Source organism: Martes martes (genome assembly GCF_963455335.1).
Source record: "Martes martes genome assembly, chromosome: 10".
NCBI lineage: Eukaryota > Metazoa > Chordata > Mammalia > Carnivora > Mustelidae > Martes > Martes martes.
Genome location: NC_137898.1, coordinates 22,162,843 through 22,190,556, shown reverse-complemented (window position 1 = coordinate 22,190,556; position 27,714 = coordinate 22,162,843). Strand labels below are relative to the sequence as shown.

Here is a 27,714-nt window from a genome sequence, read left to right as displayed (position 1 = left end):
CTGATCTGGCTTTGAAATTTATCATCTATAATAGCTTAACGTTTCAACCCTGAAACTCTTCCCACCCCTCATTCTGTTTATCTCCGGTTAGGTTCACTTTTCTAGACAATGGCAGGTGCTTTTTTTTTTTCTTGTTGTTGGTTGTTGTTTGTTGTTGTTGTTTTTAAGATTTTACTTATTTGACAGAGACAGCGAGAGAAGGAACACAAGTAGGGGGAGTGGGAGATGGAGAAGCTGGCTTCCTGCAGAGCAGAGAGAGCCCAAGGCGGGGCTCGATCCCATGACTCCTGGGATGGACCTGAGCCGAAGGCGGACGCTTAACGATTGAGCCCCCCAGGCGTCCCAATGGGAGATCTTTCAAGAGCAGAAATGCAGTCATCTTTGCAGTTTCCTCCACCCCCACCGAGAGCTCCTTCCCAGACACAATCCTTCAAAGGGGTCTGAGAGAATTTAATCATCTTTGTAGCTTTTTGCACAGCCAAGCGTTAGAGGGCGCTAGAACTCCAGGGGGGGCGTGCATGGGCAGTCAATGAAGGCCGCTCCCAACGCGCACGTCTTTACGTAGACGTTGGGGGCGGAGCCGCCCTGAGCGCGGTGACTGGCGGCGGCACTGGCGGCAGCTGGAGGCGTAATAGTGCGGGTCGCGGGCTTGGAGAACTTTAGAGGCGGCGGTGGCGCCGGCGACGAAGACGACTGCAGGAGCGGGCCCTGGGCTTGTCGCTCACCATGCCGACCGTGGAGGAGCTTTATCGCAACTATGGCATCTTAGCCGATGCTACGGAGCAAGTGGGCCAGGTAAGTCCCCGAGCGGCCTGCAGGGCCCGGCGCTCCGCGGCCTCTCGAAAGCGCTCCCCGGGCCGGGCGGGGGCTGCTGCTTCGTCCTCCAGCGGGCTCCAGACGTCCCCGGCTGTTTCGTCGGGGTGGGCTCCTCTCGGAGTGTAGACTCTGGCTTTGCCGGGAGAGCGCGGGTCCCGGTCCCAGGCTCCTCCGCCTCCCTTGGCCAGCCTTTTTTCACCGTGGGGTTTCCTAACTCAGCCTCGTCTGCCCCCCCCCCCCCCGTTAATTCTCATCCCGAGTCTTGCCCTGCAGATGGCTCTTAAGCCTTTCTCCTTTCCGATGGACCTCAGCCCATCGGAAGATGAAATTGAGAGTTCTCGAGAGGTCAAAAATGTCTTTGTCGAGGCGAAAAATCTGCTATTTAGGAAGTGTTTAGCTTGCAAAAGTTTGTGAAAAACAGAAGGGGGGCCCTTTTCCCAGATTTTAACGAGGGCCTACGGTTCCATTTATTTACTACGTTTTTGGGCGCCTACTACACACAACAGGCGCTGCGCCGGGCCCTGAAGGTACAAGATAGAAAGTTACCCGTGCACTCCCCGAATGTACCTTTAGTGAGGGAAACTAGTGAGAAGTAAGAAAGCTGGGTACGCGCCTGTGAAAGTGTTGTGGAGAAAATATAACGGGACCGTGCAGTGGCAGGGGGGAGGGGGAGAGTGCAGCTTTAAATAGAGTTGTCTGGCAAGAGCTCTCCGCAGTGTTTGCCCCAAGACACACAGTTTCAGCAGTGTTGAGTTGACTATACCGGCTTCTTTGTGAGTTTTCAAGTCCTGGAGTACATTGAACTGGAGTATATTGGACTTAAGGAGTTGGGATGTCTGTGTATATGTTTCCTTGGGAAAAGAACCAGGCTCTCCCAGGTAATCTTGATCATTGTTGTTAGAAATTCTATGCCATATCCTTTCAGTGCTTAGAACTTTTATTTGATTCTACTGCTTGTCTCTTGCCTGGAGTAGGAAGTGGAAGATCCTGTAGTCTGCTACTAACATTAGCAAGGCTGTGTGGCACTGTCCGTCCCGTCGTCGTCCCCCCTCCCCCACCCCCGCTCCAGCCCCTTTTTCTGGACGTGTATAATTCAGGTAAATTCTTTCCCAGCTGAACAACAACAGGAGAATTGTGATGTCAGGACCTTCCTTAAGCTTAACCTAGAAATGTGAATATACCAGTTTAAAGTACCAGATTATTTTCCTTCCAACTGTATTTCCATTTCAGTAGGGAATTTTGACGTCATCAATGAGAAGTACACTGACAGTCTGTTCTAGATGAAAATATAGTGTGTGTGTTAGGTCGGTCGGTACTGAGGGAGAAATTTTCTGCCCAGTAAGACAAGATTGGAAAAACTGTGATCAGTCATATTTTGATTTTGTTACTGTTCCTAGAAAGATTTAGAAGTGAAGATACCCTTTTTTTTTTTTTAAAGATTTTATTTATTTATTTGACAGAGAGAAATCACAAGTAGGCAGAGCCGCAGGCAGAGGGGGGCGGGAAGCAGGCTTCCTGCTGAGCAGAGAGCCCGATGTGGGGCTGGATCCCAGGACCCTGAGATCATGACCTGAGCCGAAAGCAGAGGCTTGACCCACTGAGCCACCCAGGTGTCCCAGAAGTGAAGATATTCTTATTCATTGTGACAGATTTGAGGAATATTGTAGCAGACTGTCCTACCTAAAATTGACTTTGTTGCAGATCAGCAGAGGAGATGGGGTAGAAACCAGGAGAGTGATCCTCAGTTTGTAGATGGTGCCCTCCGAAAGAGGTAGATCAGAAATTTTTTAGGGAAACTTAGAAACTGTGTACCTAGTCATGTCCTATACCCCCACCCTCATTCTTTACTGGATAGCAAAAAGGTTGACAGCCATCTGCTTAGAGTCTGTTAGGGCAAATAGAATCCAGACTGGAATTTACATATATGTTGTGAATAATTAAGAGTTGCTCATGTTTTCCTCTTAATGTCATCTTTAATCTTAAGTACCAGGTAAGGTTGAGAGTTCTCCCTCAAGAGGTCAAAAATATCTTTGTCAAGGCAAAAAGTCTGCTTTTAATTTGGAAAGAGCGCTTAGGAGACAGAAGTTTGTGAAAACAGAAGAAGAGCTTTTTCATTCAGGCTTCAGTGAGGGTTATTCAGTACATTTTTTGATTGCCTACCATGTGCCACACACTGCCAGTTGCTAAAATTTTAGCACAATTTCTTGACATGATGTGAGATCGATACCTTCATGACACTCTAATGACAGCTGGCAGGCAGCTCTCTGATGCAAAAAGACCTGTGCATAATGAAGTGCAGTGATTGTCTCAGGCTCTGTGAATTCTGGGAGGTCTGAAGCTGGAAGAATCCACAATGGCTACTCATTCTGCTCTGTTGTGTAATAACTTTTCCCCTTTTAGAGAAAGGTCCTGAAACTGCTTACCAAAAAAGATAGTAGGTTTCAAGATATTACATGTGAATTTTAACTAAAAGCAGGAACCAACTTAATGGAAGGAACACCACTGATGATTTTTTTTTAATTTTAAATTTTTAATTTATTTATTTCACTTTCTGAGTCTTGGTTTTCTCATCTGAAAAATAGGGATGGGGTGCCTGGGTGGCTCAGTTGGTTAAGTGTCTGCTTCCGCTCAGATCATGATCCCGGAGTCCTGGGATCGAGCCCTGGATGGGGCCCCCTGCTCAGTGGGGAGTCTACTTCTCCCTCTGCCCCTCACCCCATTTGTGCTCTATTTCTGTCACTTTCTGTCTCTCAAATTAAAAAATAAAATATTTTTTTAAATAATAAAATAAAAGATAGGGATAGTAGTAACACCTACCTCACAGGATTACTGTGAGGCATGTACATAAGGCATTACTCAGTCCTGGTAGGCTTTCAATAAATGTCGCTAATGATTCCTTTTTATTCTATACAGATTTTTTTTTTAAATTCAGATTTTTTTTCTTGGCAAGAGAGTGAATTGTTTGAGGTAGGGATTCTTCATTTAGTTTTAGGCACTGTAAGGAATTTCTTCAAAAGACTTTATAAGTAAAGCTTTGTTTGATTTAAAGGAAATTGGATTTGATACCCTGCAAAACGTAAGGGTGTCAGAACTGTTTAAAACTTTGGTTTTATGAAGCCTGTCTGGAAGACATGAGGCAAAACACAGGAATGTACAGTGGTAGAGAAGTTAGCCATAGTTTTTCCAAACCTTTGCATTAAAAAGTATGTAATATGCTTTTGGAGGTTTTTTTGGGAAACTTTTTTTTTTTTTAAGATTTTTATTTATTTGACAGAGAGAGAGATCACAAGTAGTCAAAGAGAGAAAGGGCGAAGCAGGCTCCCCGCCAAGCAGAGAGCCCTTTGCGGCCTTGATCCCAGGACCCTGAGATCATTACCTGAGCTGAAGGCAGAGGCTTAACCCACTGAGCCACCCAGGCTCCCATTGTGTAATATACTTTCGAAGTAGTAACTCCTGAAGACTGATTTTGTGTCTGCACTTCATGAAGAAGCTAACCTAATTCGGAGACATTTTTTTTATTTAGGAGTTGGTGTTACGTTTCACATATTAAGAGGAGTTGTCAATCAGTTGGTGGAATTTTAGGTTTTTTCGAACTAACTTTTAGAATTTGTGTTTTTTTAGATAGGCTGGCAGTATTTGAACTTTCAGTCTAGTATTTTGCAGAATTTATTAAAATCTGTACCTTTAAAAGATCTAATTGTGACTGTAGCCTTTTTGATACTGGAACACTTTATTTCTGATATTAAAATCCTTCATTGAGATCCTACTGTACCTAAATAACTTCGTATTTTGCTTTATTTTTTCTATTTAACATAGTATTGTCCATGGAAAGAGTTATTATGAAACTAAAGTTTGGGCAATTCTATAATCCATTGGATTTTTATTGGTTATTTTCCTTTTGATGGCATGGAAGTATCCAAAGCACACATCTAAAGCAGAGCATTGCCTTGAACAGAGTAAACACTATGCTGTGTGCACATTTGGTATCATTATTATAATGTTTAATGTTTTCAGTAATTAGAAATTTTATCCATATGTCCAAACAGAATGTGTATCTACAGTCTGAGGATTTATCATTCCTGTTTGCCAGCTTGATCTTTGTCTTTTAAAAAAAGGACTGGTTTGGAGGCAAGGGTGTAAGTGGGATTGGGGTCTTGTTCACCCTTCACTTGATGAGTATCTGAGGGAGAACACTTCTGAAAGTTTTTTTATTTTTTATTTTTTGTTTTTAAGGAAACAAATGGGGGGCTTCTGGGTGGCTCAGTTGGTTAAGCATCCAGCTCTTGATTTCAGCTCAGGTCCTGATCTCAGTCAGGGTCATGAGGTCAAGCCCTGTGTTGGGCTCCATGCTGAGCATGGAGTCTGCTGGAGACTCCCTCTCTCCCTCCGTTTCCCCCTCTTACTCCCCACCCCCACCCCCACCTTGTGTGCTCTCTGTCTCTCTCTCTCTCAAAAATAAATAAGTAAAAGGAAACAAGTGAGTTTTGAATGTATTCTAATAAAAACTTAAATATGTGACATTAGAATCTATCTTAATCCAAAGTTGACTATCTAGAAAGTATTCAAGGTCAGGGTCAGTAATCAACAGTACAAGGAAGCATTGGTGTGTCAACAAACTTTATTTGCTTTCTGCATTTAAAATTCAAGTCATCCTTCTCTCTTCCCCAACTGACAAATAATGCATGGGCATGGGGCATGCAAGGGAGAAGATGGTAGGAATATAGGTGTCCAGTTTAAACAGTAAAACTCCAAACATAAGCCCTACTTTTTCGCCTACGTAAAACTTTTCTAATTTAAAGCAGACTCAAGTTTGTTTAGCTTCCCAGCCTTAAAATTCTTCTTTTCTGCTTTATTCTTTCTTTCAGCATAAAGATGCCTATCAAGTGATACTAGATGGTGTGAAAGGTGGTACAAAAGAAAAAAGATTAGCAGCCCAGTTTATTCCGAAATTCTTTAAACATTTTCCAGAATTGGCTGATTCTGCTATCAATGCACAGTTAGACCTCTGTGAGGATGAAGATGTATCAGTAAGTTTATGATTGATGCTTTCAACAAGCTTTCAGATGTCTCACTTGCCATTTTGAGATACTTCCAATGTGCAGCTAATGTAATTGAAGCACCAATTGTATCCATGCACAGTGAAATACTGCAGTGTCATTTGGCATGATGCCATACTGAGGCTTAAATCTATGTTTGGGAAAATGTATTCTCTCTTTCACCACCTTTCAACTGTGAAAAATGCATAGAATTACAAAATATTTTGTTTTGTTTATCTGTTATCTAGTGGTAAAAATGGGTTATGGCTCACATTTTTTCATAGATTGTTATACATTGTGCACATGAAATTAGACTAATGTTTTCAGTCAGTTTGTACTTGCTTAGATATTTAAAATATTGTTACATCTTATAGTTTCAACACCCCAAAATATTGTGTATAGCAAAAAAATAATTTGTCTATGTAATTATTACATGGGACTACTAGAAAAAGAAGAAATAGTTTTTCCTTGGAACAATTAACTGTCGACACTCTGGCTTCTGATTCAGGTTCCTAAGAACTTTAAATTATCACCTCCTGGCTTTTCAAATGAAATCAGTGAATCACCAACATTTCATGCACAATTTGCTAGATATAAGTCCTATCCATTTTTATTTTAACCTAAATAAGCCAGGCCCACAAATTTGGAATTAAGTACACAGAATATATTCACGGATGTTATGTTGAATAGTTAATACTAGAAATTCTAAAGTAAATATAGTTATTAGATAGGCCATTGCCACTCTAGCTATTCTTAAGGGCTACTGCGGTATGTGCCCAAAGTGCCCAAAGGTAGTAAAGACCCAACAGGTACATGTAATCAGTATATAAATTGTTGTTAATGATCTCAAATCTGTCTACTCTGGTTGGTAATTGTATTTAACATCCCTTTCTACCACATATTTAATTACTCTGTTAAGCTTGACTTTAATATTGGAGCAAATGATTTCTAAAGCAGCTAGAAGTCTCATGTTTTTATTTTGGTTACTTATATGTCCCTAATTACGGTTTCTCTGAGGTTTTAGTTTTCCTTAACTTTGGTTAATTTTTTGTTTAAAATTGTATTCAGATTCGACGGCAAGCAATTAAAGAGCTGCCTCAGTTTGCCACTGGAGAAAATCTTCCCCGAGTGGCAGATATACTAACCCAACTTCTGCAGACTGGTAAGGAATTTTATTATTATCCTTTTATCTAAATACAACTTCTCTTTGAAAAAGTAACTCTATTTTTAGCTTTTTTTTCCCCCTTTATGGCTGAAGGTACTACTTCTAATCGAAATTAAAATTCTTTTTTTCATTCAGTAGTTTGAAGCTTATTGGATTGTGATTATCTAATTCCTAATGTTTTGCTTTGTTTTTAATTGTTTATAAAGACATACTGATTGTTTTGGGAATTTTGATGTATCATGATTTCCCCCCAATTTGCTGTAGTTTTTTAATTGTACATCTTAATGCAAAAGCTTTCCTGGTATGCCTGGTATACCTTTATAGGGAAGGTGTATTTTCTTGGTACTTGAGAATAATGCTTAGTTATGTCTGCTCTCAATGTAGTCTGTGAGAAATTATGCTGAATTTTAGGTTTGAAAATGAAGCAAATATTTTCATTCATTTTATACATTGTACTACTTTTTCTCTATCCAGATGACTCTGCAGAGTTTAACTTAGTGAACAATGCCCTGTTAAGTATATTTAAGATGGATGCAAAAGGTAAGGCCTGTTTCTTGTTCTGAATTGTGCTTGATGTGTTAAGCCAAACTTGGGCAGCTTGGTATTATTCCTTAAGGATAAAGTCAGATTCACCCAGAAATCTGTTTCATAAACGTTCTAAGTGTTCTTTTAAAAAAGCTACTTTGCAGGGCCTCCCAGGTGGCTCAGTTGGTTAAGTTTCTGCCTTTGACTCTGGGCATGATCCCAGGGTCATGGGATTAAGCCCTGCATATCAGGCACCCCCCTCAGTGGGAAGCCTGCTTCTCCCTCTCCCTGCTGCTCTGCCTACTTGACCCCACCCCCTTCTCTCTCTGTCAAATAAATAAATAAAATCTTTAAAAAAAAAAAAAAAGACTGCCTAGCACAACATATTAGTGACACAGAAAAACAGCAGAAGTAATGGCAAAAACAAATCAAACTTTCCATTAGTAATCTGTTGAAAGACTCTCCTTGCCACATAAAAGAAATTCTCTAAAATACCTGGGTTTATTTATTATTAATAATGATTAAAAGGGGAAAGTCATGCTCACATTGATTCTGAATCCATGAACAAAGCATGTGATTATGGTTGGTACTATTATGGTTGGTACTATAGAAATTTCAGACTAATTTAGCCAGAATCAATGATATTCAGGATGCTTATTAACTCACTGGAAAAGAAATACTGTTAAATAAGTTAAATGGAAAAACTTCATGAAGATATATAATTGACTTGCTACGTACAACTGTTTTGTTTTGCAGGGACTTTGGGTGGCTTATTTAGCCAAATACTTCAAGGAGAGGACATTGTTAGAGAACGTGCAATCAAATTCCTTTCTACAAAACTTAAGACTTTACCAGATGAAGTCTTAACAAAGGAAGTAGAGGAACTTATATTAACTGAATCCAAAAAGGTAAGCTTTAGATCATTTAACAGGACTTCCCTAAAGTAGAAGAACATATTTGAAATTAGCGGTATGTATGGGGCGCCTGCGTGGCTCAGTTAAGCTTCTGCCTTTGGCTCAGGTCGTGATCCCAGGGTCATGGGATTGAACCCTGCATCAGGCTCTCCACTCAGCACGGAGTCTACTTCTCCCTCTACCTCTCCCCATGGCTTGTGCTCTCTTTCGCTTGCTCTCTCTCTCTCCCAAATAAATAAAATCTTAAAAAAAAAAGAAAAAGATGAAATTAGCTGTGTATAAAATGATATATTCCATTAAAACCACCATAGAAGTCAGGCTTTTCTTATGTGGTGTTTTGCATTTTGGTCATCAGTAATGATGAATCAGCCTGTTAATTTAAAGGAATGTGATCATATTTAAATCTTTGTGGTGTTATCCTCAAAATTTATGTATTCTTCAGTACTCTGTGCAAATCATTTCTTTCAGGGAAATTTTACCTAATTTCCACTCATCTCCCCAGTTTTAGGATATTCTCCTTATAGTATTCTAGATCATTTCAAAATGACAAGGAAACAGATTGAAATGCCTCTTCTTCCCCTCACCCCCCCACCCCCCCACCCCCGTCTTACCCAATATCACTCTAAGCTCAGGAGACCACGCTTATCTGTGCTCCCAGCATCTAGCATAGTTAGACAAGCTAATATTCACAATGTTTGTCACAGCTAACTTTTCACTCATAAAGTGCCAAAGTTTGAAGATCATTGCTTTGATATATATATGTTCAGGAAAATTCAGAATTGTACTAACACCACTGACTTGCTTACTGAGGAGATTTCTTCAGTGAAGGCGAAAGGAGCAGCTCTCCAGCTGGGAATATCAACATATTTTACTTACGCCCCAGCTAGTAACCCTGTGGAGTATGTCATGATTGCTTGTTTCTTCGATCAGTGAATAGAAAGGCGTAGGCCTACTCATGTGGACTTATATGGTCTCCTATTTTGTATACAATTGTCTAATTAACGTGAATTAATAAACTAAATAATTTATTGTTGCTTTTATTTTTAAAGTTTTATTTTTTTAAAGTAATCTCTATACCTAATGCGGGCCTTGAATTTACAACCCCAAGATCAAGGGTCACATACTCTACTGACTGAGCCAGGCAGGCGGCCCGAGCTGCTTTTAAATATAGGAAGCTGATTCTGATTTGACAGTCGACTATAGAATTCTACTTTTTTTTGCTCTCACCACCCCTCCAAAGAGCTGCCTTAGACTATTTTTCTTTTAGCTATTCTCCTGTGAAATTTTAATGCCACAGATATACTGTATCTGTTTATGCACTCTTTGTGTATCTGTACTTTATATATAAAAGAAGTACGTTTCACAAGAACCAGGTTTTGCATCTTTGGAGACCATATCTCGCCCCACTGAGAATGCATGGTGTACTCTAAGGCTAAACTGACTGAAGCCATGTCCTCTCAACAGTGTTTCCCAGAAATATTAACAGCAATCTGACTTTAATAAGGGAAATAAATTTGTTAACACTGTTTCAGTATTGCTCTTTCTTTTTCACCCAAGTGATAACGGTACTGTAATTCTGAATTGTCTTTTCTAGGTCCTAGAAGATGTGACTGGTGAAGAATTTGTCCTGTTCATGAAGATACTCTCTGGGTTAAAAAGCTTGCAGACAGTGAGTGGAAGGCAGCAACTCGTAGAACTGGTGGCTGAACAGGCCGACCTGGAACAAACCTTCAACCCCTCGGATCCCGACTGTGTGGACAGGCTCTTACAATGCACTCGGCAGGCGGTACCCCTCTTCTCTGTGAGCTCTTTGTTTTACCTAGTTGCTATTTTGATTACTCTCTTGAACCTTATATTTCTATAGATACTTACTTGAGCATTCTCAAACTTTTGCATGAAATAGTAACACAGTGGAGTGAATATTTACTTTATGGAACCCTTGGTGGGGTTGATGAGAGCCCAAAGCAGCAAGAAATTAATTTTTAAAGTCTTGCTTAGAGATTTTTTTTTTAAAGTCTAGAAAATTTTGCATCACATTTTGTGATTTTGGCTGAGTTTTTAAACCATTTGGTTCAGTAATTTAGCTTTTTTCTGTAAATTTTCTAGATCATTGTTTTAGGTAAATATACTCTTTTCCTCTGGCTTTGTGATTCCTCTGGCCATGAGTCTTCTTGGATGTGCATAGAATAGTTTGAAAAACACTGTAAAGGACTCCTCCCTTTTGAAAAAGGTACAGAATTCAACACTAAAATATCCCCAAAAGTTTGACATGAGATTTGAGGAAGAGTTTGAAAATTTATAGAGGTCCAAATGCTCCAGATTACTTTGTAAAAAGGTGTATATTGTCTACCAAGGTTATTTCCGGGGTGCCCTGGGGTACGCACTGTGTTGTATTTATAGCCACAGTACTTGATGTCATGCTCAGCATTTATTGGATGACATTCTGTTATATTTGAAAGAATATTCCCCCTCCCTTTTTTTGACAACTCATTGTTCTTTGGATTCTTGCAGAAAAATGTGCATTCCACAAGGTTTGTGACTTACTTCTGTGAGCAGGTTCTCCCTAACCTCAGTTCCTTGACTACCCCAGTGGAGGGTCTCGATATACAGTTGGAGGTAAGACAGAAACATCTGCTTTTAGTACTAAAAAGACATTCCCATATTTTAACATAAATAACATAGAGTTCTGATTTCTAAGAGAGTAAAGGTATGATGGCTAGCTAGTAATCTGTCCCAGGATTAACCACATAGGAATGCTTTATGAATTTAATGAAAGTTTGCTGCAGTGGGAAAGCACTACGTATAGTGTTCATGATACTCTCTCTCTTTGTAGCCTTAATACTTCAAGGTGTTTAATTCATGACTGTTCCTTTCTCTATCCGTAATTGATAAGAGCCAGATTTAAACTGGGTTAATACAAAATATCCTTTATCCTTTTTCCAGTTTTCCACTCTCCTTTGTATCTCAGCTGTAATGTACACACACATTTTTTTCACAGCACTTGTAACATTTGTTTATCTCTCCACATTTAATTGATTCATCTCTAGATTCTCAGAATCTAGTGCCAAGCCTGATTCTGAAAGGCACTTAATAATGATTGTTGAATTGAGCTGAAATGTGGACATGTATGTGCCATTTCCCTCATAGGTTTTTGGGATAGAGAAGAGTCCCACTGTGTACTGATGCTGTCATTTGCTTCAGATGTCCTGGGTTTGACTTATTAGACTGGGACTGAGTAAAGGAGAGTTGGGACCTCGAGAATAGTAGCAACTATGAATACTTTGAGTTAGTGTCCAGAGACTAAATTTAATAGCAAATGAAGCCCATTCTAAATGTTAATAAATAATTCTTTGCTGTTAAGAATTCTTCCTAAGTGGCTCTTCGTAGTACAGTATTAAGCTATAGCAGAAAGCAGCCTTAAAAAGTTACCTAGAATCATTCTTATTTTACAGCCCTCACTTATTCAAAAAAAAAAAAAAAACTAGTAACAGTGAATTGTTTGTTTTAGGTATTGAAACTATTGGCAGAGATGAGTTCATTTTGTGGTGACATGGAAAAGCTAGAAACAAATTTAAGGAAACTATTTGACAAGTTATTGGTAAGAATTTTTTTTTCTTTTCTTAATGGCATAGTCAGTATGTAATCCCAGAGTCTAATAGTGTGGTGTAATTTGTAGAGAACCAACTTTAGAAATCCAAATTAGATAGAATAATTCTAGCAAGTATTTTGAGTTGTTCAGGCCACATGTTGTCTACTTTTAAAAGAAAATCTTTGGCATTTCTTCTGTTGTTGATGGTTTGCATAAAAGATAATACAGGATTTTTATAGTAGGTTTTTTTGCTATTCCTTCATCAAAATATTTTTTACATGTGCTCTAGGTCGCTATCCTGGTTGCTGCCTAAGGCCAAGTAGCTAGAGCAGCCAGCAAATAAAATCATTTAAGTCATAATTGTGGAGAAAATAGGCGTCTGATAAAATCATTATCAGCATCACCAAGTGCTTTTCTTGTTGGATGTAAACCCTTGTGTAACTGACACAGTGAGTGATAAGCCCTAGACCTGTAGTATGAATTGAGTCATGTAACATCTGGAGCTCTTCCAGACCTGTACACCTTCACCGGGGTGTGATAACACTCATACTGAATGCCTTTGGCAGTACTTGGAATGTAAGGAGAGTCAAACAGTGTGGGAAAATGTTCAGAAAAGATTTTTAGATTAGCATAATAAAGTGATTAAAAGCATCAGCTTTTGATGGCAAACCAAGATTGAATCCTGATTCTTCATCACTGACTTTTTCACCATAGAAAAATTACTTCAGAATTTCATTCCTTCATTGGTATAAGTGTACCTATAAATGTTACTAGCTACTTCACTGTCAGGAGTAGTAGTAGCGGTGGTGGAGGTAGCAGCAGCTACAACAGAGGTTAATATAGAGGGGTTGACAGGCTGGGTCATTGATCTGATGGGTAAAAGGGATATCTTACCTAAATTTCTGATTTTGGTAGTTTTTAATGCTTCATGCCCTAAAAGCCTGCTCTGTAGTCACTTCACTGTTTGTTTATAATTAGAGCGTTTATGGCAGATTGCAAATATCTCTATATTTTCATCTCTTAGGAATATATGCCTCTTCCTCCAGAAGAAGCAGAAAATGGGGAAAATGCCGGTAATGAAGAACCCAAGCTGCAATTCAGCTACGTGGAATGTTTGTTGTACAGCTTTCACCAGTTGGGCCGAAAACTTCCAGATTTCTTAACCGCCAAACTGAATGCCGAAAAACTGAAAGATTTTAAAATTAGGTGATGTATGATTGAAGTGGTCCAATCCTTGACAAAGGTGATGGCATCTTGATACGCCCTTGCTTTTCTTTTCCTTTTACAAGAGCTGTGTGTCCCCACCCTGCCTTACCTGGTGGGACCAAATGGAAGATTCACAAAACAGGAATGTATATAAAAGTGTGGCATAAAAACCCATGAGGGGGAGAAAACTTTTTCAAAAAACAAACTCACTCTTCTCACTTGTTTTATGATCTTGAACAGTTTCCCAACCTCTCTACTAACCGCCTGATTTTCTTCAGAGTTACTTTAAATGAGAACAGCAGCTGCCTCGTAGACTTGTGAGAATCAGACAGTGAATAGAAAGCTTTGAGCACCGTGGCTGGCACATAATGGGTACTCTATAAATTGGAGTTGCTGTTGTTAAGGTCTTAGAGTATTCTAGGGGAGCAGCACTGGAGAAATCATAAGTTGTTTTCACAAACACACTTGTATGGAATCATTTTATTAACAACTTCACACCTTAAAATTTGAAATGCTTAGCCACTGTATCATCTGTTACTGTCCTCTATTAGTTTGGTAAGGCAGTGGTTTAATACTTGGTGAAATATTTGATCAGAAGCAACAAGTTAAGGGCGCCTGGGTGGCTCACTGGATTGAGCCTCTGCTTTCGGCTCTGGTTGTGATCTAAGAGTCCTGGGATCAAGCCCCACATCAGGCACTCTGCCCGGCAGGGAGCCTGCTTCTCCCTCTCTCTCTGCCTGCTGCTCTGCCTGCTTGTGCTCTCTCTCTCTGTCAAATAAATAAATAAAATCTTTAAAAAAAAAAAAAAAGCAGCAGCAACAAGTTAAGAAATTCCTGCAAAAATTTAAAAATGATGCCAGGTTATTAAGCAGAGTTCTGGAAGTCAGCAGGATGGGGCTATATACTGCCTTTCTTCATATATAATCTGAGAACAAACTTGAAAGGGGTATTTCTTTGAACGCTTAGAGATTTATATGCATTTATAATAAATTCTCAGATCAGCAGTTTTATTTTTAACTAGACCTTGACAATCAAACACTGTCCATTGTCAGCAGATAAATATGTAGAGGTTATGTGATTTGTGTAAGGTCACTTGACCTTCAGTTGGTCATTGAAAGAGAAGAACCCAGGCCATCGATTCTGATCTATGGCTCCTGAATGGTTCACTCTGACTACACCTTACAGGTTAACATATCAAGCACAGTGTTACAAATCTTTCCCTTGCCAGATTGAGTATGGACTTATTCCCGTTTTTGGTAAAGGAAAACTGTTTTTATTTTGCTTATTTATGTATCTCTTGGGATCATATATTGATAATAAAAAAAAGTTCCTCAAAAAAATGACCTTTATTAGTTAAGAACTTTTAGCTATAGTAGAAGAGTCTCTGAATTTAAAAACAAAATTGAAGTGGTGATTTGCTAACCAACCAATACTTCTTATTTTAGGCTACAGTACTTTGCACGGGGACTGCAGGTTTATATCCGACAACTTCGCTTGGCTCTGCAGGGTAAAACAGGCGAAGCCTTAAAAACAGAAGAGGTAAGAATACTGGGTCACATCTTGTAAGGAAATTTTTTATAATAGCCAACATGTAGTGCAAATTCAGGCTCAATTCATATGTCGAAATGTAACATTTGACTTCATTTGAACTAGTAATACAAGTCTATGTTGAAGACACAATATGATGTTAGAAGATTGCCTAGTTATTTGCTAAGTTATATTTTTATCCTTGTTGAAATAGTTCGAATATGTCCAAGTTTGTGAACAGTGTTACAAACTTAGATACATACCAGTCTTTCACTAGGGTCTCATTAGCACATTTTGTTCAGATATTTGATTGACGTTGTGATATTTTAATTTTTACCTTTTGGAAAAATAGCAGTTTACATTGAAAAAAGGATTAAATTGCCATTTCTAAACCAAACTATATGTGTGTTTGTGTTGGGATTTTTGGATTTCTCTCATTTCAGCTATTGTGATCAATCTTCATCACAATTCTCATGAAATATTTTAAGTTTTCATTATGTCTTCCTATAAGTTAAGCTAATGATTTTTAAAACAACTCCTGCATACGTATGACCAGTCTTTCACTCATTTTTTCAGATAAGTGGTAGATAACACTTTAATAGTCTAACCTGTCAAGGGAAATAAAGATTATTTGCTTTCTTTGCCATTTCTGCACTGGTTTAGAGTCAAGAAGTGGGAATAAGCAGAAATGACTCTGAAAGAGAAGTATAATTATTCCAGTTCTATATGGGAATGGGATATGCATCATAAAAATAAAGTGCATTGGCACTTTTTGTTTTCCTTTTGCAGAACAAGATTAAAGTTGTTGCACTGAAAATAACAAATAATATTAATGTTTTAATCAAGGTAAGTGTTCTTTCTTACCCAGTCCTTCCAGGTAGCTAGAAAGTTTGTGCAAGAGGTTGTCCATATGTCTTTAGATCTGTAATGATACCTTTAAAAGGGAGATACCATTGTATTCCAGGCATTCAGCCTTTTAAGGCATTATGCTTTTTATAATACCAAGTGCCATTTCTGTAGCTATCATAAAGTCATACATTGTTTTACTTATTTAAAAGTTCTTGCAGAAGATACTGCAGGCAAAGGGAGGCATGCAGATTTTCTCTGACCCAAAGCATTGGAACAAATACATTTAGACTCAGAAAATTTCACTGACTTAAGTTCTGCTGGTCTGTTAGGTCCTTTCAAATGGCCAGTAAAACCCTGCTTTGCTTACGTTAAGGATGAACCCTGCTTTGCTTACGTTAAGGATGGCCCTTGAAATGTTTCCCTATAGTCTTTTTTTTTTTTTTAAGATTTTATTTATTTATTTATTTGTCAGAGAGAAAGAGAGAGAAAGAGAGCACACAAGCAGGCAGAGAGGCAGGCAAAGGCGGAGAGAGAAGCAGGATCCCTGCCGAGCAAGGAGCCCGATGTGGGACTCAATCCCAGGACCCTGGGATCATTAGCTGAGGAGAAGGCAACGGCTTAACCCACTGAGCCACCCAGGCGTCCCTCCCTATAGTCTTTTCTGTTAACTTGTCTATATAATAAATTTAGAGCTTTCTGTACTGTAGGCTAAGATGTACCTTACCATTAAACCATAAATACACTTCAGTTCTCTTTACCCTCCCCAAGTAAACATTAATCTGAACAAAAGACAATCTGAGAGGGGAAAAAAAAAAGAATCACAACAAAGTAACCATCACCTGTTTCTATAAGTCAACAGTATTGTAGCCAGGTGGAAAAAGCAATGATTTTTCTAAAACCTAGAGCACACAGCACCTGGGTGGCTCAGTGGGTTAAGCTGCTGCCTTCGGCTCAGGTCATGATCTCAGGGTCCTGGGATCGAGTTCCGCATCGGGCTCCTTGCTCGACAGGGAGCCTGCTTCTCTCTCTGCCTCTGCCTGCCTCTCTGTCTACTTGTGTGCGTGTGCTCTCTCTCTAAAAATAAATAAATAAATAAAACCTAGAGCACAAAGCCTGATAATAACAAAATTGGGACTGGTGGTATACTCCTAACTCTAATCTGGTAACTTTCCCATGGAATCATTACTTTTTATCGAGAAGAGAGGGAAACTTTTCAGAGAAAGCAGCAGTGAGACATTAAGGAATGAGTATCATGGAAAGAGAAGAGGTGCAAGTACTCCCATCTCCTAAGAAAATCTTATAATTTTACGCTTTTTATTTATTTATTTTTTAATTCAAATTCAAGTCAGTTAATATAAGTGTAGTCGTGGTTTCAGGAGTAGAATTTAGTGACCCATCACTTACATGTAACACCCAGTGCGCATCCCAACAAATGCTGTCTTTATATCCATCACCCGTGTAACCCATTCCCCACCCACCTCTCCTCCAGCACCCCTCTGTATGGCCTCCCTCTGTTTTTATCTTTTTTCTTTTTTTAAGATTTTATTTATTTATTTATTTGAGAGAGAGAGAGAGTATGAGAGGAGAGAGGATCAGAGGGAGAAGCAGACTCCCCACTGAGCAGGGATCCCGGTGTGGGACTTGATCCTGGAACTCCCAGATCATGACCCAAGCCGAAGGCAGTCATCCAGTCAGCTGAGCCACCCAGGCACCCCCCTCCACCGTTTTTATCTTATTTTTCTTTCCCTTCTCCTGTGTTCCATCTGTTTTGTTTCTTAAATTCCACGTATGAGTGAAATCATGATCGTTCTTTGTCTGACTTATTTCACTTAGCATAATACACTTCTGTTCCATCCCCATTGTTACAAATGGCCAGATTTCATTCCTTCTGACGGCTGAGTAATATTCTAATATATATGTATGTATAAACATGCATACCCACAAACACACACCACTCTTTTTTAGCCATTCATTGATCAATGGACATTTGGGCTCTTTCCATAATTTTAGCCACTACTTACTTCAAACCTTAAAAATAATAATTTCAAGGGGCGCCTGGGTGGCTCAGTGGGTTAAGCCTCTGCCTTCGGCTCAGGTCATGATCTCAGGGTCCTGGGATCGAGCCCCGCATCGGGCTCTCTGTTCAGCAGGGAGCCTGCTTCCCCCTCTCTCTCTGTGCCTGCCTCTCTGTCTACTTGTGATCTTTGTCTGTCAAAAAAAAAAAAAATTTTTTTTCAAACAGTGAATTCATATATTAAAATGTGATTTTTTTGAGAAATAATTTATACATATCATTGTATCAGTTTAAAGTATATATGATTAACATACATATACAATGAAATTATTACTACCACAAATAAATTCAGCCAACATCCATTTTCTCATATATAGATACGGTAAAATTCCTTTTTTAAATAACATTATCATATGTTAAACGAGTCTAGTTAGAAACCTCAAGCATTTTTGATCCAAAGGACTTTACCGCTAATTCCCTGCATTTATCTGGCACAGTAGACTTAAGTTTCATATAGTGATGGTTTTCATTCATGTTTAACTGTAGAAAGAACAGTTTAATCAAATTTTACTGATATATAAAAATCAGAGTGGGCTGCCTTAGTGTCTTAGTCGGTTGGGTGTCTGACTCTTGGTTTCAGCTCAGGTCATAATCTCACAGTTCTGGGATTGAGCCCCGTTTTCGGCTCTGCACCAGCGTAGAGTCTGCTTCAGATTCTCTCCCCCCATCCATCCCACTCACTCTCTCTCTAATAGATACATGAAATCTTTTTTAAAAATCAAAGTTAAAGCTGATAAGAAATGTTAGGTGAAAAACTAATAATAAATATGTTTAGGGGCGCCTGGGTGGATCAGTGGGTTAAAGCCTCTGCCTTCAGCTCAGGTCATGATCCCGGGGTCCTGGGATCGAGCCCCGCATCAGGCTCTCTGCTCAGCAGGGAGTCTGCTTCCCTTCCTCTCTCTCTGGCTGCCTCTCTGCCTACCTGTGATCTCTGTTTGTCAAATAAATAAATAAAATCTTAAAAAAAAAATGTTTAGAAATCCATCCAAGTTTTGAGGATATCATGAGGTTAGATTATTTCAGTTACTTTAACATTTAAATTCAGCAAACATTTGCATTACTATATACTAATAACTTGGTATTTAAGTCTTGTGGGGTTTTCCTTTATTGGTAACTTATAGATATTTGAGAAGAAAAAAAATATTAACCAGGCCTTTAGTTTTCTAGTTTTGTTCTAATTTTGAACCACTTAAAAATCTGCAAAAGCAAATGTAGTTTGCACCATTCTTTATCCCTTAAGGCATCTCAGTGATGGCATTTGTGCAAAAGAAATACTTAAGACCTCGTTTTATTACAGTTGATATACTTTATCCTGGAATTCTAAACAATCATCATTTAGAAAAAAGTTAGCTAGGGATGCCTGGGTGGCTCATTTGGTTAAGCATCTGCCTTTGGCTTAGGTCATGATCCCAGGGTCCTGGGGTCAAGCCCCATGTCAGGCTTCCTCCTCAGCGAGTGGGCGTCTGCTTCTCCCTCTCCCTTTGCCCCCCGACCTCGTGCTGGAGCTCACATGCCCTCTTTCTTTCTCTCTCTCAAATAAATGAATAAAACAACAAAAAAACTTAGCTACAGTTTCTGAAGTGATACAAACAAAATGACATTAATGAAGTGTAATAGATATAATTTGTCAACAAAATCATCTGTTTATTTTTTCTCTTGCAACTTTTTTTTTAGGTGAACAAGGATAGATAAGAGATTACTCTCTCCTAAACTTTAAGATGTCTCCATGTTTCTTACACTCACCACCATTCTCCATACCACCAGATATATTAGAAATCTTGTCTTCATTTTGTCTTTTTAGGATCTCTTCCACATTCCTCCTTCTTATAAAAGCACAGTAACATTATCCTGGAAACCTGTACAGAAGGTTGAAATTGGGTAAGATATATTTAAAAGAGTTGTAAGTGTTCTAATAGTTATGATTTATAAATATGAAAATCTGAATTCAGATGTTATATTTACTATACAGAAGGGTATCTTACCAGTTAAATAGTCTTAGTAATAAGATGTTAAAATATGAGTATTAGAAGCATGACTTAAAATATAAAGTCTAATTGCAGTATATATCAAATAAACAGGTACAGTACAACCCTTGAATTTTCAGGGTTGTCTGTACTTCTGTGGCATAGATTTTGGACAAATTTTACAAACTAAGTCATTTGCCCTTTAAATTTTGTAGCCACATATTCCAGATTATTTTTAAGCCTTGTAAATCCCCTCTGGCATTGTGTGGATTACTAAGGCACAGTTAATTTGATGACCTCAGAATGTTATTTCCTTTTTTCTGATGTAACTGTCATCTTTGGGATGTCTTTTGTAACTGATATGCTAAATTACAAGGGTTTTAATGGCCTCTGGTAATAGAATTTTTTTATTGCCATTCTTCTTACCATTATAGACAGAAGAGAGCTAATGAAGATACAACTTCTGGTTCACCACCCAAGAAATCTTCAGCCGGACCAAAAAGGGATGCCAGGCAGATATATAATCCTCCTAGTGGGAAATATAGCAGCAATTTGAGCAACTTTAATTATGGTGAGCGTTTCCGTTTGGGTACAAGCAATATGAGAAATTAGGCAGAAATTGTGTAACAGTTGATTTTAATTATTAATTATATATAGTCACATATATAATACCTTTTTCCACTGACTTCTGAGGTAGCTTGGGAAATGAGAGCTATTGGGGAGACAAGTTACCCCATTTCTTTCTAACCCTTCCTTATGGGCTCACTAAATAGAGCATGCAATACTTAGAAAAGAACTTAGAAAAGATAATATGCCTCTTGTATTTAGAGGAAGGAACAAAACGAAGGAAGTTGGCATGAACCATCTATTCCTGGTTTTCCCTGTTATAACTTCAAGGCAAGACATTCTGTGCATTCTCCCTCAGAAGTAGTTACAGCTTCTGGCAGATGTTAGGATATCAGTAATCTTCTTGGACCTTTTCTGCCTCCTGCTTGTCTTCCATCTTCTTAACTATTTCAAAAGGAGAAGTCCTAGAAGTGGAGTCACATGTTTAAAGTATCATCTGGCAAGGAATGTGTGTCCCATTGCAGTCTGTCTCCACTGCCCAGAGTGCAGTCTCCCTGTCAGCATTAGCCATTGGTGTCAGGAGAGCTTCCCACTAGTCCATTGTCTCCCAGTGCTGTGAAGAAGTGAAGTTTATTTCATTTGACTTAGAGCCTGATGGATTCTTTCAAAGAAGAAAGGATGAAATATCACTGAATCAGCTCCTTAATCTTGCTTAAGAAGACAAAGCTTAGGGGAGTCTGGGTGGCTCAGTTGTTAAGTGGCTGCTTTTGGCTCAGGTCATGATCCCAGGGTGGTGGGATCGAGCGCCTAGTCAGACTCCCTGCCCAAAGGGAAGCCTGCTTCTCCCTCTCCCACTACCCCTGCTTGTGTTCCCTCTCTCGCTGTGTCTTTCTCTGTCAAATAAATAAATAAGATCTTAAAAAAGAAGAAAAAGACAAACTTAGTAATATTTGCAACTGAAAATGCTTATTATGACTGGTGTTATTTGCTGGTCTGAACTAATTCTTCAGTAATTATTCTTAAAACACATTCTGAAACATAGACTGTCTATAATCATTTCCAGGGTGAGGTAATCGTGACATTAAGGTCATCCTACAATAGCTAGATTCCTTTAATATCTGAGCAAACATTGTAGAAAAGCAGTTTTTAGATAGTGAAATGACCCCTCTACTCCAGTCAGGCTTGGAAGCAAATTAGTGTAGGAAAGATCACTGAAGTCATTTCCTTAGTATGTAAATGTGCATTTCTTAGCCTCTTTTCTTAACTTGAAAAATAGGGACAACATAGCACTCTTAAAAATTTCAAATAAGGGGAAAAAAACAGTATTTGTGAAAACATTTTGAAAATTGAAAGGATTCTGCTACCTCATTGCAACAAAGATCGTCTTCTGTCACTTGTATGATGTAATGTGTCTATGAGAATTATTCTTAAAATCCAATTATTATCTCAAATACTATCTTCATTTTGCTTAAATGAAAAGTAATTGAAAGCAATGGCAATGCATAGAGAATTGTATTCCTCGTCACTGGGGCAAGTGAGTTACTCTTGAGTTTCCAGGAGGATTCTGCCCTGTGAACTCACTGGCTGCCTGGTGGTGAGAATCAGATGATATAATGCATGTGGAAAAGAGATGTGAAAAATACAAAGCCTTAGTTGTGATTGTTTTTCACTGTCGGTAGAAAATCTGAGTCCCTTAAAACTATAGTTGTTTATAGTCCTCAAAGTAACAAAGGCAGAACAAGCTTGCCTGTTAATTGTTTTTTTGTGTCTGATATTACAGCACTTTAATATTCCTAAAGGGGTCAACCTTGTCCTTGGGATGCTGGTCATAAACAGAATTACAAAGCAAACTAAACTCTGACTCTTTTTATTGAAAAGTGGCAGCAAAATTTCTGCTAGCATTTTACATTTTGGAGTTGAATGTTAACAGATCATAGGTATTTTCACAGTAGCAATTTCAAGAGTTCTTGGCTTTCTTTCACACATTCAGTTGAAAACAGTTCTTGATACTGCAGATGGGATTTGGAAGACCTATCTACATCAAGTTTTTCTCCACCTTTTTTGTGTCCTTTCCTTAGGGAACTGACAGTGTGTCCAGAAGAAAGAAGCATGTTGCTTTTTTTTGGGATATCAGTGTTGCCTCAAAATTGGAGAGGAGAACATGTTTTGTTTTAATGTCACTTACTAGATAGATTTTCTTAACCACATTTGGCAAAATCATTGTAATTCCACTTTTCTTTGTCAGTCAAGCTCACGTTTTATCTTATCTTCCCAAAAATTGATTGGATTTTTTTTTTAAAAGATCATGTATGCTGAGGGGTTAGGAAATTGACTCTTTTTGGCTATTAGAGAATCAGGTAGTATTAATATACAGTCTTATTACAGTGAAAGAAATAGACTGTTCCAGTTTCACAGGCCCCAACTTATTCATCATAGAAGAAGAGCCAGATTTGTGATTCATTTTTTGAATCCAGGCAGGCTTATGTAGACTTTTTTTTTCCTTATCCAAGTTTATCACTTTACTAACCAAGGTCTTTTTTTTTTTTTTAAGATTTTATTTATTTGACAGAGATCACAAGTAGGCAGAGAGAGAGGAAGGGAAGCAGGCTCCCTGCCTAGCAGAGAGCCCGACGTGGGGCTCGATCCCAGGACCCTGGGATCATGACCTGAGCCAAAGGCAGAGGCTTTAACCCACTGAGCCACCCAGGTGCCCACCAAGGTCTTTTATTTGCTTTATATATATGTAGTCAGTTCAGCTTCCTGGTGCATTTTTAGTCGAAGTATTTACAAACACCTACTCATGTTTGGTTTTCCTTCCTGCATACAGAATTGCCCAGTAATCCAGAAATACTGAACATGCTGTATGTTGTGACTTGTATCCTCCATCTTTTAACCTTTTTAGACTGTAAAAATAAAGTATAATTTTAACTGGGAGCAGTGATTTTTCAAGTAAGTAATGTAAGCTTGAAACCACTGAAAAGATCCGAAAGTGCAGACTGTTCCCTCAGGATGGAGCCCTTCAAAAAAAGAAAATTTGGAGACTTCCTGAACTGTGGAAATGGCTACATCCATTGCAAAGCAAAAAGAAATAGCCAGTATAGAAAAGATAACTATATTGAACAGTTGAGGGGCGCCTGGGTGGCTGAATCTGTTAAGCGTCTGCCTTCAGCTCAGGTCATGATCCCAGAGTCCTGGGATGGAGCCTCAAATTGGACTCCCTGCTCAGCAGGAAGCCTGCTTCTCCCTCTGCTTCTACCCTCCCCTCCAGCATGTGTGTGTGTGTGTGTGTACGCATTCTCTCTCACTCTCTCATGAGTAAATAAATCTTAAGAAAAGAAAACAATTGAAAGGGTGTATTTTAGTAGTCACTTAGCTAATAGGTAATAATGATTCCTATGAAGATGTTAATTTGTTTAAAAAAAGATGTTAATTTGTTAAGTGTGTTGTTAACTGAAAAATGGAAGGTTTTATAATGAGTACAGTAGGGGGGAAATGTGCTGACATCTGCATAGATAAGACCAAGTCTTAAACAGTCAAAAATGCAAGACTTACAGCCTACATAAGGGTTGCTATGCTCCCTCTTACAGTCACTGCAAAATTAAGGGGAGCATCTTACCCTTAGACCACCTCTGATTTTCTGAATATGTTCAAGGGGTAATAAACATGGTGGTGTCATTTAAAAGGCTTTCAAACGGATCAACTTAGAAAAATGTGCCATGACATGAACAATGACTTTGAATCAGATCCCATTCTATTAAACAGATAAATATTGACTAAGTTGGGGAAAGGTCGAGTTAGTTTTCTAACTCATGCTTGCGGGGGGGGGGGTGGTAAAAACATTACCCAAATAAAGTAATTATATTTCTAGCCATAATGGCAAAAAAAGGGTTGCAATATGGACTTAATAGGAATTTTTCAACCATTCAACATTATGGATCCAAAACAACGCCAGGTGGTTTTTATTGCTCCTAACAAGATTATTGCAATGAGGAAGTTTAAAAGTTCAATGAAGAGATTTGATCTCTGGAATTAGAAGTTTGAGGCTCTTAACTTATTTATGTATGATGAAAAGTCCAACCTGTCTGATAACGTCAATCAGTTTTCTTCACTGGAAAGACTCCTTAAAGGAATATTTCTCTGGAGCTATAAGAGAGAGTAACCAGTGAATGAATCAAAGACTCATTCTACTGTATGACACAAGTGACTTGATTTTTCAGCAAAAGATACACTTAGTGTACATCAGTAATCTAAGCACTGTGTACATAATCACCTTTTTGGCAGTACTCTGAGCAGCTCAAGTAGCTGATAAAGCAGTGAGAAAAACTGTTGGCATTTATACCCACATTTTTGTGAGTCCAGGTGCTTGAAATATTGTGACCAAAACAGATTGCCTATTCACTGCATTTGAAGGGTATGCTTTTCAGTCTAGCATAATTTTTCAAAATCGATCAGTGATAATTCAAGATATTTTGCATTCATGGCACTAGCTTTTGAAGACCAGTGGCTTTTTGTTAATTCCATATCAAGTACAGAAATTTTTATAGTGTAATTATCTTTAGTAGTGATAGCCATCAAAATAAAGAACGAAGAAATGTAGTTATAACATTGTCACCTTGAAATATCTTGTTAGTGGGATACATTTGAGTACCTACTCTGAATATATTTGACATCTTGCCATATGTGCTTTAGTGTATGTGTTGCCCTGGTTTTATGTACAGATTGAGTTTACAGACTAACGAATGCCAGCGCTGCTTTCATAGAGCCTGCTGCTACATACTCAAAGCTACGAGTTACGCTTCTGTGTTTGCTGTACCATGAAGTCCTGAGCAAGACCTAAACCCTTGTTCGCTTTTTCGTAGAGCAGAGAGGAGCCTTCAGGGGAAGTAGAGGTGGCCGAGGTTGGGGAGCACGAGGAAATCGTAGTCGGGGAAGACTCTACTGAGTAAGACATCACATTCTTCAGCATTGTCATGAGCTTAATAATACTTAAATTCTACTACTCATTGGATTGCCGGGGATGTCCCTTTAAAAGGACTGCTGCCTTCAGCTAAAAACTTAATGTTCTTTATACCTTTGTATGTATGATCTACTTTTGTAACAGACCATGGTTGTGTCCAAGGTAAAAACCACAGTGATATTTTTGGATGCTTTGTCCACAATCTTGACTTGTTTTTGCAATATCATCATTATTCAGACTTCATATTGTGAATCTTTTACTTTTAAACATCTTGGTAATTTGTTATTGAAAGCTATTCAAGTCTAAAATGTAATGAAATTCAGTCTATTTCTGATAACTGGTAAAGATGAAAGTTGAAAGGTTACTGATTTCCTCTACCCTCTTCCCCCCCCCCAATATATGGAGAAGAGTAATGGTCAATCTTAACATTTTATTTTCATTATTAATTTTAATAAACTGCTAGGCATTTCCTACCTAGTGTTGTAAAAGCAAAATACTTACCAGCTTTCTTAAAATGTAGAAATTACATTACATTTTTAGGAGGAAGTAAGTTGCTTTGCATCGTTTACTTAACTCTTCTCCATATGTTGTGATATAAACTTTTGACTATGGGATCTTACTATTTGAATAGAAATGTGTATGTATACTATACATGCATACATAAGCATATATGTGTGTGTGTGTGTGTGTGTATACATGCATGCTGTGAAACTTGACTACACAACATAAATCATTTTTTTTAAATTCCTGGAACGGGTAGTCTTTGACACGGTGATGATCCTTTTTGAGGCTGAATCCATTAACTTGTTACCTAGGTTTTCCTCCCAGTAGTGAGGGATTTTGAGTCAGTTGCACTTACATGATTATTGTTATTTAAAACTAAAAATAAACCAAGGCTGCGTTTTCAAAGATAAATTTGGAGATCCCTGCTGGAGAAATACAGCCAAAATATTGAATCTGATGTACATAGAGGTTTCTACAGGATGAGCTAGATTAATTTAGAATTTGGGGATTTAATAACCAGGGCAACCCAGGAAAAGTGACTTGAAAACATGGTGTACCAATAAGCAAGGGATGCTCTCTTTTGCCACTTTCAAGATTTTAACTTCTCAGGTTATTAATCAAAATTATTGTATAAGTTAGCTAATAGAATCTCTAGGTTAAAACAACAGACGGGGGGTTTGTGGAGTGTTTAATGTCATGGGCATTTTTAGTAGCATAGGCCCTTTTGCTCTGCATTTGAATGTTTCATATGTTTTTGTTCCACAGTTAATCTTCCCTCCCCAAGTTTGCTATTCAAATTCAATGCCTGAATGACATTTTCTAGTAGTTTGACATATTTTTCAAGGAATAGTTTGTGATTCTAATGCAGGTGTCTACATTACTGTTACCTCTACATTGGGGAAAAAGCAAAACCCCTTTGTTAGAATTACTGCACATGTTTATGGGAAAAATATTTTTTAAAGACCAGAATGATACAAGTGAGCAAAAGAAATTGGTCAGCTTGACTATGGAGTGGTGGCAATAATCTCTAAATAAAACATTCCAAAAGAGTATGAGCTGAACCTAAGCTCCCTTGGAATCTGAAAAGACATAGGAACATGGAATTGCCATTTGAAAACTGTGACCAGATAGTCTGGACCTCAGAGGCATCAGCTGGTGGCCTAAAGCCATTTCAAGTACAGTAACTGTATTGGAACTACAGTTATATAAATTTGAACATAAGTGTAACTTTTCCTCTTTTTCTTTTTTAAAGCATATTTGTAAAAAAAAAAAAAAAAAAAAGCTGAGCAGAAGTGACTTTACTTTCTCAAGTTTGATACTGAGTTGACTGTGTTCCTTCCTTTACCACCTCATTGTCCCCCTTACCTTTCCAAAGGCAATAGTGCACATCTTACATTATTTTTGCTTCAAAAATTTGAAGGAAAAACTTCATGCCATGATTTTTTTTTCCTTTTGCAAGACACCTGTTACCACCTTGTTCAAATGTAAATGTTCCCTTATGCTTTTGAAATAAATTTCCTTTTGTAATTTTGTTTTGTGTCTTGATGTGTTATGATTATGATAACTTAAGATTCCTGGATATCCATTAAACAATATTGGTTGTTTCTGTTGTGCCAAACATGAAAATATAAAGATGGGCAAGTTATCTTTAATTTTCATTTTTGGAGATTTATTTTTTTTAAAGTTAATACACTTCTGAAAAAAATGATTTGGTTATTTTTATTGAAACAAAATATCAGATACCTACTTGCCAAATTGTTATGAAATAATTTCCATCTTCAGGTTAATATGTAAAGCAAGTTGGAACTTCTTAATTTGGCTACCAGCCTTTATTAAAAGACTTCCTGAAGCAGCACCTAGAATGGTTAGGAGTGTTCTAAAGCCAAATTTAAATGGAACGGAACGAGATAACTGCATTCCCTTGGTGATCACATCCAGGCCTACAGCTTTAATGCCACCTATATGCTGAGGACTGTCAAATTTCTATGTCCATCATTTCTTGCCTGGAGTTCCAAAACAGC

The 27,714-nt window shown here is 38.3% G+C and overlaps 1 protein-coding gene across 2 annotated transcripts; it reads left to right on the top strand.

The window, feature by feature from the left end:
* The first annotated feature begins 563 nt into the window (after positions 1–563).
* Positions 564–27,224, top strand: API5 (apoptosis inhibitor 5). Of its 2 annotated transcripts, none has more exons than XM_080816974.1 (14): positions 564–795; positions 5,682–5,843; positions 6,921–7,014; positions 7,492–7,557; positions 8,299–8,450; positions 10,051–10,257; positions 10,968–11,072; positions 11,965–12,054; positions 13,070–13,251; positions 14,697–14,790; positions 15,568–15,624; positions 19,503–19,579; positions 20,100–20,236; positions 25,097–27,224. In XM_080816974.1, the coding sequence occupies exons 1-14, from the start codon at positions 727–729 to the stop codon at positions 25,117–25,119; spliced, it is 1,515 nt and encodes a 504-aa protein (XP_080673100.1). In that variant the 5' UTR covers positions 564–726; the 3' UTR covers positions 25,120–27,224. The 2 variants fall into 2 exon arrangements, with proteins under 2 accessions (XP_080673100.1, XP_080673099.1); XM_080816973.1 differs by having other exon boundaries at positions 25,092–27,224.
* The last annotated feature ends 490 nt before the right edge of the window (positions 27,225–27,714 follow it).